At 35.9% G+C, this 15,148-nt stretch overlaps 1 protein-coding gene across 2 annotated transcripts; it reads left to right on the top strand.

Annotated features, from left to right (window-relative positions):
* The first annotated feature begins 4,174 nt into the window (after positions 1-4,174).
* Positions 4,175-8,257, top strand: LOC107818768 (phosphoglycerate kinase, cytosolic-like). Of its 2 annotated transcripts, none has more exons than XM_016644820.2 (6): positions 4,175-4,760; positions 6,385-6,462; positions 6,557-6,817; positions 7,134-7,451; positions 7,543-7,701; positions 7,855-8,257. In XM_016644820.2, exons 1-6 carry the CDS (start codon positions 4,566-4,568, stop codon positions 8,047-8,049), a joined length of 1,206 nt encoding a protein of 401 aa, XP_016500306.1. In that variant the 5' UTR covers positions 4,175-4,565; the 3' UTR covers positions 8,050-8,257. The 2 variants fall into 2 exon arrangements, with proteins under 2 accessions (XP_016500306.1, XP_075075928.1); XM_075219827.1 differs by lacking the exon at positions 4,175-4,760 and adding an exon at positions 6,186-6,206.
* Positions 8,258-15,148: the final 6,891 nt, after the last annotated feature.

Consider the following 15,148-nt stretch of genomic DNA (forward strand, 5'->3'; position numbering starts at 1 on the left):
ATCAGTTCCGAAACAAGGTTCCGGGCATAGAAATGATGAGATCAAAAATAGAGAAAGTAAAATTATATTAGGCTTTGTATAGAATGTAGTGTAAGTTAGTTAGAAAATTCGTGTCCCTTACAATGATAACTGGGCTCGCTATTTATAGTTGTGTCTAGGGAAGAAGGTCCTAGGATCGTGCCCTCATTTAATGTCAATTATGAGGGTCATTAATGAAGATGTAACGGTGAACATAAATGTCAAATTCTTTGTAACGGGTCGTCGTCCTTAATGCTGCATAATATTTTTTATCAAATGCTACCGGGCGCAAAGCATTTAATACACATTTATGAACGTTATCCCTTCCGTTGACAAGCAGAATAGCTGTGTTCGATCTTCGGCCATCCCCATCTTGGGTTCCATGTGTTTTTCCTTTAGATGACCACGTGTCATATCATATTTTACCCTATACTGCTTTAACTTGGCCGAGCGAACCTTCTAATCTATTTTTTTTATTCTATCACGTGGGTAAAGATATTTTAAACAAAGAAAATCTCTCTAGTTTCTTCTAAAAATGAACAAACGTCGTCGAAAATATTCTTTGTAAATTCAATGTAAAACTTCTTCCAGTCTTAGGCTTTTTATTATTTAGTCCTAGTAAAGTCCCCAGGTGGCGTATTTTTTTTAAAACGAAGTCCTCGGTAATGCTGATAAATGTAATAACATTTAACTTTGATTCTGACTCTGAAATGTCTATGAAACCTTTAAAGAATCTAGGCAGATTGCTCGAAGACATGACTAACCTACTAATCCTCAACTGGAAATAATAAAATTAAAATAGAGAACTGAAATCAAAGTAATGAACTTCATGGCCTGAAATGGAGCTCACCAAAAATCTGCTGGAATGAGAGGAGGTCCTGACGCATAGCTTACTCGTCGACAAAACTCGTGCCTACATTTATATATGCTAATGTAAGTTCCAAAAAAGATACTGAAATGTCATTACACCACAGCAGTACTTAATAAGCAAAATATTCCTCCCCCTAAAGCTAGAACAAGACTAAAAGAAATATACATATATGATCATGTATTATTCTAAATAAAAACTTCTTATCAACAATCGAAAAGAACATCTCATGTTTCCTTTTCAAAACAACCTTCTTTATTTTATTTTATTTTAAAATAACTCTTCTTTTTTTCACTTTTACTTTCTGCGGAGTACCAAAGACTCCGACATAATTCTAATTCTTATAGAGGTCAAGAACGATCCTAGCCCCTTCACCTAGGCCCTATCCCTGTGGTGTTGCACAGTTTAAGATTTTAGCATACTCGTGTTCTGATGTCGTACCAGGGCTATTTTTTTAGTACCTGAACCAATGATGCACTAAAACCTACTATAATGATACGACCGTTTGTTTTGTGTATTAGAGTCTCATTCCCCAATTTGATACTTTTCATATGTTTGTTAGATATTTTTTAACTTGCGGGGATGAATGATTTGGTTTCGAGAAGGCTTGAGAGTGAATTAGAACACTTAGTTTATTTTTGGAAGCTTAAGATATAAGAGTTAACCAAGGTTTTACTTTTGAGTAGACGATCTTAAATTTGTAATTTGATAATTCCAATAGGTTCGTATAGTAATTTTGGACTTGGGGTATGTTCGGATTTCGATTTGAATGTTCCTAGAAGATTTTGGTTCTATTTGCTAAAAGTTAGCAATTTGAAGAATCAAAGAGTCCATAGTTTGACCAAAAGTTGAAATTGGTATTATCATACTCTAATTGTGATTTTGATACATTGGATAGGTCCTTATGGTGATTTGGAACTTGTGTGCAAAATTCGATTGTAATCCAGAATGTTTAAGTATGATTCAACCATGTTTAGCGAAGTTGGAAAGTTTAGAAGTTAAGAGATGAATTTGACTTCAATTCTTGGTTTTGATATTATATGTAGTGTTTTGAGAGTTGGATAAGTTTGGATTAGTATGTGGACTTGTTGGTATGGTTCAATGGGGGTTCGAGGGACTCGGGTGCAACTTGGGTGAGTTTTAGACCATCTGAAACTTGTTGAGGAATGGCCGGTTTGGCAGGGATCTGGTGCAGTCGCATCTGTAGCCAGGGGCTTCGTACCTGCGGCCAGGGGCTTCGCACCTACGGAATCGCATTTTCAAGGATGGGTGCGCATAAGCGATGGAGGAGATGGCCCATGAAGTCCGCAATTATGATGTATTTTGCGCAGATGCACATGTTGGTCAGGCTGGGGGATGTCGCAGATGCGAGTTGTTGTCACACATGCAAGACCGTAACTGCGGAAGATGGGTCGCGGATATGATGTTGGCCAGGATGGGGAGGTCACAGGTGCGAGGTTAAGATCGCACCTGCGAGACCGCATATGCGGAGCTTGGTTCACAAATGCGAGGTTGGGCCTTGAGCTGATAGTGCGCAGAAGTGCTATTTTGTGAAATAAGCAATGTTGCACCACCAGTTAATATTTCCGCAGATGCAATGATACCTAATAAGGCTTATATTTTGAGTTTAGCTCATTCTTACATTGTTTTGAGATTTAGAGCATGGGAAGAGGGAATATTTGAGGATAAGTAATTCCTACTTGTATTTAATTATATATCTTGCTTCCACATGGATCTCTACACCTAAAACTTGAAATTTCAAAGAAAAATTTGAAATTTTTCTCTACAACTTAAGAGAGTATATTTTGGAGATTTGAGGGCCGATTTGTACTCGATTTTGAAATCTAATCACATATTTGGACTCGTGGGCTTATGGATAGTCGTGATCTATCCCTAGACTCAGATTTTGATCATGTGGGTCGGGATTGACTTTTGTTTACTTTTTGAAAATTGATTAAAGAATGAAGCTTTATTGTTTGAGATTGATTTTTATAGCACTATATGACTCATTTAAGTAATATTTGACCAGAGTCGAGTCGTTTGGAGGTGGATTTAAAAGGAAAGTGATTTTTGAAGGTTGAAGGTGTTCTCCAGTTGAGGTTAGTCTCTTGTCTATATTTGTAAGAGGAAATTTTCATCATAGTGATGTATTTGCTACTTGTTGCTTGATTTAGGAGCCACCTATATGCGAAGTGACGAGCCCTTATGCGTAGCTAGGTTATGACTTTATCAGTAGAGTTTGGCTTATGATTATGCCTTATTTGGACTATATGAATTTATTATCCATGTTTTATTGAATATTTGACTACATGATAAGGCACAATTATGACTTAGAAGCATGTTTAAGGGTATGACTTGTTAAATTGGGGATAAATGTTTATAGTTTCATATTGAACTTTCTTTTTACGTTATAGTCATACACTTTTCTTATTTGACTCATGATTTAGTGGTTAAATGACTTAATTTACTTATGTTAAATATTATAATTAGACACATCAATGTTGAAATTGCTCATTGAATTGTTATGATAAATTAAAATTACGTGATTACTCATAACAATCTTTTAGCCATGTGAGCTTTTTATCCATATATCTTCTCATGTTTACGGTACTTTTTAAATTATATTATTTCATACACATATGCATGAGTTGGAAAGTTGAGTATTGAGAAAAGTTGGGAATTTTGGCACTAAAAGATCATTCATTGTAAAATGATAGACGCTTCGATATGGATTTGTCCCTCCGGAGTCAGGTGATTATCTATGTTACTTTGGGACCTGTGAGCGTAAACACTCGAATTTGGCGCTTGATTTGGACACATGGCCTATGTTAGGCATATGGATTTGTGTTGTGAGGTATTGAGAAGAGATCCCCGAGCATGCATATTTGTATATTTTGACTTATATAGTGGATTTTATATAAATGTTGGTTGACATACATCATGCATTTATGCAAGTATTGTGGTATTTGATAAATGATTTGATCTTTTTTATATGAAAAGCGTGCTTAAATTCCTTATGTAGTGTGTCTCTTACTTTTATGCCTATTTGATGATACCATGCTTTGCTTCATATTTTATTTATGTTTTCACCTGATTATTGGACCGTTAGTAAGTATCGATATCGATCCCTTGCCACTACTTCTCTGAGGCTAAACTTGATGCTTACTGAGTACAGTGTATTTGTATTCATACTACACTTCTGCATATTTTCGTACAAGTTTTGAGGCAGGTACTAGCGGTACCCAAACAATTGAGTAGGAGCATATTTGGAGATTTGTGATGCTCTGCTATACTTGATCCGATCCGCAGCACATAGAGTACTCCTTTACTACTTAGCTATGCATGTCTATTTATTTCCTTCCCAACAGATTTTATTATAATTTTGAAAGTGTGGCTTATTTCCAATTACCAGCTCAAAATATGGCTGTTTCTGAATTTCTGCCAGGAGACCACTGAGGCACTAACTGGAGAAGGTTCTAGAAGGACGCCTCATCACTTCGAGAAACCCAATAACTTGTGGCCCAACCCAAGCCCACCGCCTCTACTTTTGAGCAGCCTATCCGCCTCTTCTGCGCTTTCCCACAGTTTAAAAGCCTTTCCATCCTCCCCCTGATCACAAACACATCGGTTTCTCCGACGAACGAACATCACATAATTTTGAGTTTTTCATTCTCACGAAATGGCAGTGAAGAAGAGTGTGGGATCACTGAAAGAAGCAGATCTGAAAGGGAAGAGAGTATTCGTGAGAGTTGATTTGAATGTTCCATTGGATGACAACTTCAATATTACTGATGACACCAGAATCCGAGCTGCTGTTCCTACCATTAAGTATTTGATGCAACATGGATCTCATGTTATTCTTGCCTCTCATCTTGTAAGCTTTGCTATTATAAACCAAATGCCTTTTGCTTTTCTTTTAGTTTGATTATTCCAATATTACTACGCTTTATTACTGATGACACCAGAATCCGAGCTACTGTTCCTACCATTAGCCTCCGATTCTAGTAGTACCAATTTAGAGATGTTATTGTTGATATTTGTCAATATATGTCATAGATGAGTTTAAGTTATGGACTGGCGGTGTAACAGTATTTACACGATCACGTCATTTAATCTATATGAGATTGTCCTTTATGAGATAGGTACGGGTAAATTATATGATATTGTCACTTATAAGAAGGGGTGGAACTAGGGGGGGGGTGCAAGGGGTTCATCCAAACTCCGGAAATTGCATTTTATATACAAGGTCAAAATTATTTTTTCTATATATAGTAGATGTTGAATTACCTAGGATTCCTCGTGTGTTTATTTCTTTATTTTGAACCCCTTTAATTAAGGTTTTACCTCTGCATTGCTTTTAAGGTAGTTACAGGTAAATCTATGTAAGATTGTCATTTCTTAGGTAGCTACAGATAAATCTAAATGATAAGTATTAATTAATAACATGGTTAAAAGGACAACTAACCTGCTGGCTGCTATCTTAGATTAAAAATATACTAATAGTGTAAAAAATCTTTATATTGTCAGTATATATGACTTAAATCCATAGTAGATTTTCGGTTTCTAAATTCCCTTTTTCTCTATATTGTCAAGTTTATTTTGTAATTACTTGTGTATTGTCACTTATGCATGTCGAGTGTTTATAGTATGTGTGAGTTTCATATTTTGATCAGGACCTGTTGGTTAATGGGTATTTTCTAATAGATTTTTCTCTTTGGTAAATGTTTCCTCATTGTCTTATGGTTTGGAGGTTAGAGAAAGAATGGAACAAGAGGAAAGAGAAAGCCTTTCTCTTGCTCATGTCTAGTTTGGCATAGAAAAGAAAGAAATAGATTAGAGGGTATTTGGTGTTGGGATAGGATTGGAAGGATAAAAAGGAAAGGGGTCTTACATTAGTTTGGTTAGTATTTACGTTACCGGCAAAGCTTCAAGCAAATAATTGCAATCAAACACGATAAAATGAACCCCACCGTCTTACTTTTGTCGGCATACCAACATCTGGTTAAAATTGTTTTTAGCTCACTTCCAGTGTATACATGCCTTCCCCTTTCTTCTATCTCTAAGCTTCAACTTAAAAGTGTCTAAGAATAAAAATCTATTTATAAAAAAGTTACTACAAGAGAAAATTTAAGGAATGCAAAAGAGGGACTCAGTCTTGGCCTAAAGGAAAGCTGGTAAAGAGGTTATAATCATGTGGGAAGATAGAAAGGAAAAGGTCGTGAAGAGAATGTTATCTCAAGGGAAAAGAGAAACAAAGTAATCTGGAGGTCACTTGAATGGGACGCAACGTAGATAAAAGGTCTAGCTAACCAATATGGAGGTACAAAAGGACATCCAAGCTTTGCTCGTTTCAGTAGTTGAAAGTTCTATTTGGACTTTGTTTGTGATAATTCTGCATTTTTATTGTAAATTATTTTTACCATCTCCTGTTAGTGAAGTTTCTCTATCTTTTAGTTCTCCGTGTATCTGTTTTCTGATTATTGAATTGCTGGTTCCAGGGTCGTCCAAAAGGTGTCACTCCAAAATACAGCTTGAAGCCACTTGTACCAAGACTGTCAGAGCTATTGGGACTTGAGGTCTGTTTCACGTTCTGTTTCTGGTTATCTTTCTTGGTAATTGTTTCTTCTAGGGCTGTCTAAAGAGGTTGTCGTACTCCAATTTTACCCACAGGTCAAGATGGCAGATGATTGCATTGGTCCAGAAGTTGAGAAGTTGGTTGCCGAAATACCAGAAGGAGGAGTTCTGCTACTGGAAAATGTGAGATTCTATAAAGAAGAGGAGAAGAATGAACCCGAGTTTGCAAAGAAGCTGGCGTCTCTTGCAGATTTGTATGTCAATGATGCCTTTGGGACTGCACACAGAGCACATGCTTCCACAGAAGGGGTTGCTAAGTACTTGAAACCGGCAGTTGCTGGATTCCTTATGCAAAAGGTACAAATTACTTTGGACCGTGAAATGTAAGAAGAAAATTTGGCAGGTCGGGAACAAGCATGCACTAAGATTAGCTCAATCGTCCAGCACAATATTTTTCTTGCTCAGTTAATTATAAAATACAGAAGTATCACGAATAAGTCATAAAAGACATAACAGTTATCGAAATCAGTATGTTGACCTTTCTAGCACAATATTGAATAGTCAATAGTGGTTAACACAGTTTTGTGTATTAGGCTGGAACTCTTTTACTGCTTTGTAGGTGTCTTAATTTTCTTTTATCTTTATTTCTTACCCCGAATCATGATGCTTTTAGGAACTCGACTATCTTGTCGGAGCTGTATCAAACCCACAGAAGCCATTTGCTGCCATTGTTGGTGGTTCAAAGGTTTCAAGTAAGATTGGCGTGATAGAGTCACTTTTGGAGAAGGTTAACGTGTTATTGCTTGGTGGAGGTATGATCTTTACTTTCTACAAGGCCCAAGGATACTCTGTTGGATCCTCACTTGTGGAGGAGGACAAGCTTGATCTAGCAACATCACTTATTGAAAAGGCAAAGGCAAAAGGTGTATCTTTATTGCTTCCTGCTGATGTAGTGATAGCAGACAAGTTTTCTGCTGATGCCAACAGCAAGGTAAACGGCTTTTTTGGCAATGGTATCTTATTCTACTTATAGTCACTGTCTTAACTGTTTATGACTGATCCTTTTTTCTTTGGCCTTTCAGATTGTTCCAGCATCTGAAATTCCTGATGGCTGGATGGGGTTAGATATTGGACCTGATGCTATCAAGTCTTTTGGCGAAGCTTTGGATACCACCAAAACTATCATATGGAATGGACCTATGGGAGTATTTGAGTTTGAAAATTTTGCTGCTGGAACAGAGGTATAAATCGAAGATCTCGTTTAGTTGTGCCAATGAGGTTATGTGCCAATAGGATTATTTTTCTGGTGTAGAGTTTTGAGGCAGCGTAGAATGCTTCCTTTCGTTAATTGATGTTGACTGCATGTATAATCTCTTTTGGCATATATAATCCAGGCTATTGCGAAAAAACTGGCAGAGCTTAGTGGAAAAGGAGTAACAACAATCATAGGGGGTGGTGATTCTGTTGCCGCCGTTGAAAAGGTGGGACTTGCAGACAAGATGAGTCACATTTCAACTGGAGGGGGTGCCAGCTTGGAGCTTTTGGAGGGGAAGCAGCTTCCTGGGGTCCTTGCCCTCGATGATGCTTAAGCAATATTTATGCTCTTCCCTCTTTTCGCTTTTTGTAATTGTTCTGTTTGAATTTTGATACTAGCGGATTAAGATGAGTGTTAAAGAGTGGTGTAGCGAGGTGGATCAAACTGTAATAAGCGTATGCTGGGCTCTCATTTTGTGGCAGTACAGGGCAAGGGTACTCTGCTTTTTGATAATAATACAGATCTTTCCAGTGGTTGATGTCTATTGCTTTAGTTACTGATTAATTACTGGTTTGTTATGAAGGAGTTGGCAACGTATAGTCTTTGCAGATTTAAGAATCAACGTTTGAAGTTCCAATACATGTATCATGTATTCGAGGGGAACCTTTCAATTAGTTTTCTTGTTTGAACATCTTTATTCTTTTCTTTTTTTCACGCTTGGCTTTTCAAATTTATACGTACATTTTGTAAGTTTATAATTTTTGGCATGCGGAGGAAAGCTGCAGATTAACAAGTGTTCATTTTCCGTGTTACTTCCTATGAGTATTCATGAAACTGCATACCCTTATTTATCCAAATTCTCTTTACTGTTATTAATCATATCGGACAATGAATTGTAGAAATATCAACTTTATTATAATCAAGCAAATTGACTAACTTGTGAGTATTTGAAATCTAGTCTTTGGATAATAATGGGTTTTATTAAAAGTTCCAGAATTATTATTATTATTATTATTTTGATTTTGCTAAGTAAAACTTCAAACTTGGGATGTGCATGCTACAAGAATGGGATGTGCAAATTGTTTTAGTCAATTCTTTTTCATTGATTGTTACCTTTCTCTTTGATCTAATTTTTTGGATTGACTTCCATTAGGTGTTTATGTTTCCCCAGTACTCCTCTCTTGGCAAAAGAAAACTAAAGAAATAATCAGAGAGTTTGCTTTGTTAATGGTTAATGAATGAGTTGATTCCTGGCATTCTAAAACGATGCAGTCAGTGGTCACGCATAATGCTGCTCGGTGGGCCGGGCCTGAACCGGACCGGACCGGGCCCGCGGTCCTAACGGGCCTGGTGGGCCTGGTGGGCCGGTCCTGGGTGGGCCGGTCTTGGTGGGCCTCTGAGCCCGTCACGGGCTGGTCTCCATGGTTGAGCCCACGAGCCCGGGACCGTTTGGCCCGGGACCGGCAGGCGGGCCTGGGCCGGTCCTGGCGGGCCTGGCGGGCCCAACGGCTATTTTAAAAAAAAAAAAAAAAAAAAAAAAAAAATCAAACGGCCATATTTAAAATCTAGCCGTTTGGGCTAAAAATATGACCGTTTTTTAAGTTAAAAAAATGGTCATTTGGCCCTCAAACTTTATTTTAACCCCAAACTTTATATAATTACACTTTTCCCCATTTCTCAACTATAAATACCCCCTCATTCTTTCATTTTTATTCACCAATTCATCAATATCTCTCAATATCTCTCAATCTCTCTCAATCTCTCTACTACAATTACTTAATTTATTGTTGAAATTTCGTGAAAAATTGTGAAGTTGTTGAATTGAAGTTTTCAAGTGTTCAACGATTTTCAATTTTCAAGAAGTTGTTCGGCAATCCGGTAAACTCGTTTCAACTCTTACGTTTTTATAATATATTTTTGTGTGGTTTAGTTTGCATAATTATAATTAATATGGCATTTACTTTGAAAAAAATGTTTGGTAAAGGAAAAGATAAAACCGGTGAAAGTAGTGGCCAACCAACTACCCTTCCCCCGGCTCCCCGACCTAGAAAAGATAAGCAAGTTGAAAGTAGTCGCCAACCTAGACGTCCTCCTCCTTCCGTAATTCTTGATAGTGATCACCCTTGTTTTCAATTTACCGATAGTGAATTTTATCATAATGTTGCACCAGGTGATAGATTAGATGATGAAATTATGAATGCTCTTTATCCTAATGAAACCATCTTAGAAAATAATGAGGAAAATGAGGATGATGATGAAACTCAAGCACCGGATTTAGATGATACACCTACTAGTCCTCTTAATAACCCAAGTGATGCACCGGTCGACCCACCTGTAGAAACTCCTACTTTTAATAGAGAACCTGCTAAACGCTTAGAAACATCATTAGTTTGGAATTTTTTTACTCAAGTAAGAGAAAAAAATAAGGCTAAGTGTAAAACTTGTGGGAAATTAATGTCGCATAAATATGTAGGAGACCGTAGCGGCACAGGTAGTTTGACTAGGCACATAAAAACACACCCTAGAGATAAGGCTAGATTTTTTCAAATGAAAGCGCATCTAGAGGGGACAAGTGTAGATTCTGCGATTAACCCTAGTACAGGTTCAAATCTAGTTCAACCAGGAATTAACACTGTCACTGGAGGTATTTTATATTACGATCCAAATAGAGATCGTGAAGAATTAGCAAAGATGATTACTGTTATGTGCTTACCTTATACTTTTGCTTCTAATCCTAATTGGGTTCATTATATTAGAAGAGTGTTTAATCCTACTTATAAAGGTTGGCCTCGCGCAACAGTTAAGAGTGATATTTATAAATTCAAACATGAATATGAACAATATTTGCGTTATTTATTTACTCATATACCTAATCGGATTTCTATTACTACTGATATTGGTAGAAGTGGTAATGATTGTGATTACCTAACTGTTACAAGTCATTGGATAGATGAAGAATGGATAATGCAAAAACGCATAATTGCATATAGAATAATTAATTCGCGTCACACAGGTAAATTTATAGCTAACACTGTTGCAGATATTTGTAGATATTTTTGCTTTAGCGATAAAATAATGGCAATTTCAATGGATAATGCTTCTAGTAACACCAGTGCTATAGGCATGCTTACAACAACACTAAATCCTGCATTTACTAATATTTTCCATGTTAGATGTATTTGTCATATTTATCATTTAATTGTCGGTGATGGTATGCGAATATTAAACATAGAAATTGAAAAGGTTAGAATGGCTCTTAATTGGCTTTTTTATTCAAACCGTAGAAGTAGACTTAGAGAGTATTTTAAAAAATGTGATGAATATGGCCTTAGAGAAAGAAAGGTTCCTAAACCTTGCCCGACTAGATGGAATTGTATGTACGAAAGTTTAGTAGTAGCATATGAATATAGAAACCCAATTAATGCAACGTTTAATTCTCGGGTAGGTGGTGAAGATGATGATGAAATGCTTACCACTCAAGATTGGACTAATGTTAAAATTCTTTTAGATTTTTTAGAACATTTTCAAATTGCAACAAATGCATTTTCTGGGCAATATTATCCTACTATTTCAAACTGTTTAGTTTATATTGCAGCACTATCTGATTTGTTTGTTGAATTTAGTGAGGGTGGGGATATTTATGAACTTGCTATAAATGAAATGAAACAAAAGTTTAAAAAATATTTTTTTCCTATCCCTCCTATTTATGGTCTTGCTGCAATGCTAAATCCTACAATGAAATTGGGAGGTCCTCATTTTTGGTATTCAAATATTTATAAGGCTTTAGATCTTTCAAATGAGGAAATTGCGACACTTGCAGATGCAAAAGCTTCAATTAAGATTAACGCTCAAACAGTTTATAATGCTTATCAACTTGCCTTAGAGCATGCTAGGCCAACTATTCCAACCCCTACTTCGTCTAGCTCACAATCCTCTAAAAGAGTTGCGGGCTTAAAAGCTCTTAAATCTTGGACGGAGTTCAGGGGTCTCAAGGTGAAAATTATGATGAAACTTCACATCTAAATGAGCTTCAAGTTTATTTGTCTCAGGGACTTGAAAAGGAGAATCCAGACGGCTCTTTTGATCTTTTGGAATGGTGGAAGGCAAGGGAAAAACATTTTCCTGTTCTTGCAAGGATGGCTCGGGATATTTTATCAATTCAAGCTTCAACTGTTGCATCAGAGAGCGCTTTCAGTCAAGCAAGACTGCAAATAGGTGATCATAGAGCGTCTATGAGGGATAGCTTGGAAAAATCAGTATTGTTTAGAGATTGGATCCGCTCGGAAAGAAGAAACTTTGGAATTGCAGAAGCACAACCGGCGATAGATGAAGCTTATGAAGAAATGATAGCGGAACTTACGGAGGATTCGGCTTCGCCCGGAAGTGGTGATGAACAAGCTTCTTTTCCACCACCACCAACGCAACCTCCTCCGAACCTTGAAGGATTTATGAGATTTGTTAGAGATAATACATAGAATAATATGTAACTTGTATTTTGGCACATCTTCCTTAGTTTTTTCCTTCTAATGGTGGTATTAGTACCTTGTTGTGCTCATTCCATTGGGGGAAGGATGACTAAGAAAGATATGTCATTTTTTGGTAATAAAATTTATTGCTTCTACCCATGAGCTTCTTTTCGCAATATTTCTTTGTCTATACTTAGAATTATTTATATGCTACAATATATACATAATATACAATATATATACTACAAGAAAATATATTTATAAGATACAATATATACATAAGATACAATATATATACTACAAGAAAATATATAAGAGAATATATATACATAAGATACAATATAATATACTACAAGAAAATATATTATGCTACAATATATACATAATATACAATATATATACTACAAGAAAATATATAAGAGAATATATATACATAAGATACAATATAATATACTACAAGAAAATATATTATGCTACAATATATACATAATATACAATATATATACTACAAGAAAATATATTTATAAGCTACAATATATACATAAGATACAATATATATACTACAAGAAAATATATAAGAGAATATATATACATAAGATACAATATAATATACTACAAGCAAATATATAAGAGAATATATATACATAAGATACAATATAATATACTACAAGCAAATATATTATGCTACAATATATACATAATATACAATATATATACTACAAGAAAATATATTTATAAGCTACAATATATACATAATATACAATATATATACTACAAGAAAATATATAAGAGAATATATATACATAAGATACAATATATATACTACAAGAAAATATATTATGCTACAATATATACATAATATACAATATATATACTACAAGAAAATATATAAGAGAATATATATACATAAGATACAATATAATATACTACAAGAAAATATATTATGCTACAATATATACATAATATACAATATATATACTACAAGAAAATATATTTATAAGCTACAATATATACATAAGATACAATATATATACTAAAAGAAAATATATAAGAGAATATATATACATAAGATACAATATAATATCAAGAAGTGATATTTATGCATGACAATTTAGTGTTTTACTATTGTTTTGTTATTTTCTTTTTCGTCAAGCACTTTAATAATTAGATATACATATATACTACATATTAATATAGCCATGATACTACAAGAAATTGTCTTTAAAAAAAAAAAAAAAACCCGCTAGGCCCGCGAAGCCCACGAGCCCGGCCCGTTAAGCACAGGACCATGTGGGCTTAGGCCCGTCACGGGCCGGTTCCACCCATTAGGCCCACGAAGACCGGGACCGCCAGGCCCGGGACCGCCAGAGCCCGGGACCACGAAGCCCGGGACCGCGAGGCCCGGCCCGTTAGGCCCACTAAGGCCCGGGCCCGGGACAAAATACAGCCCTAGTCACGCATAACAACTGTAACTGTTACATTATATTTTATGCAAGGGTCAGTTATTGGGATTTATATCATTTCTCTTTATCCTTGTATTTACTTTCTTTATCAATACGCAATTACTCTTCCAAGCGCGAAAATGGGTATTTGTGTAACTCGGGGCATTAGTTTTATTGGAATACTAAGAACATCGTCTAGTAGGAAGTATTATGTAGAATTCGAATATATTACATGTTGGCACCTAATAATATCAAAATATAAATCTTTATATATTTTACCTACCTAACCAAATTTAACTGTTCAATTTTGTAGGTTCTGACAATATCAAATCATTTGTCTCGTTCAATAAAGAATAGGCCGACTGCTCATTAATTTCAGCTTGTATTTTTTCCCTCTAAATTTTCTGCTACTCAGTACACTACAGGTTTATATGATTCATATGCCATACCTTCAATATTACTTGCATGTGACAGGAACTAGTAACACAATAATGAGGAAGTGGATAGGTAGTTAGAGAATCAGTATTTATTTCACTCTATAACTGCCTAAACAACGTAAGTAACTATGACACGTCACCACTCCTCTATGGTATAAGTACTTAATGAGGACACCCTTGCCAGGTTCTTTGTTCTTACTATAAGATTTACGAATAGAATCTCCTCCAACCTATATATCTCCTTTTCCTCTTCACAATTATGGTGTAAGAGCCTTCATTACCTTTTTGTAATTCACCTTCCAAACCAACAGTCAAGTCCCATAACAATATGTTGCTAACATCTTGCACTGCCAGAAGCTATATGGCATGTACTCTGTAGTCAGATTTATGTTTGAAGTAAATGAATCGCCAAGTTCCTGAATCTCCTTTGTTATCACATGTAGCCTCAATCCTTCTGATTTTCTTCTACTCAGAAGGTTTTAGGGGTCCATGTATTTGTTTCCAAAGACCCCATACACATCCATTTCTTTCGCATTTGCATCGGCTTCCTTTGCCTTCACGGCCTCATCTTCTTGGCTTTTTCTACGGTATTGGTCCCCAAAATCACTTACTCAAGCTCTGCCAAAGCTGTCTTCTCATTCTCCTCGAGTCAGTCGTTAACTCAAAAGAAACATGTGTGGGATCTGGGAAGGGTAATGTGTACGCAGATTACACATAGACCCTCGGATAGAGATATTATTTCCAATAGACCCTCGGCATTCTTCCCTCCAAGAACTCCCCACCTTGTTCTTGGGGTGACTCGAACTCACAACCTCTTCGTTGGAAGTGGAGGGTGTGTACCATCAGAGCAACCCCCTCAAGTACTAATTAGCGTCGAACTCACAACTACTTGTATACACCTCCATAATAGAAAATGGTACTCCTAACAATTAGGATTCATTAAAACAGTGTTATCAAAGGCGAAAAGCGCAAAAATATTCTAAGGTCTATTGAGGCTTTAAGCTCAAATCGCAAATAAAGCGTGTGCTTTAATAAAGAAAGGCGCAAATGAAGAAAAACTACAAATATATATGTGTAGTCTAAGATTA

This window comes from Nicotiana tabacum, chromosome 8 (assembly GCF_000715075.1).
Source record: "Nicotiana tabacum cultivar K326 chromosome 8, ASM71507v2, whole genome shotgun sequence".
NCBI lineage: Eukaryota > Viridiplantae > Streptophyta > Magnoliopsida > Solanales > Solanaceae > Nicotiana > Nicotiana tabacum.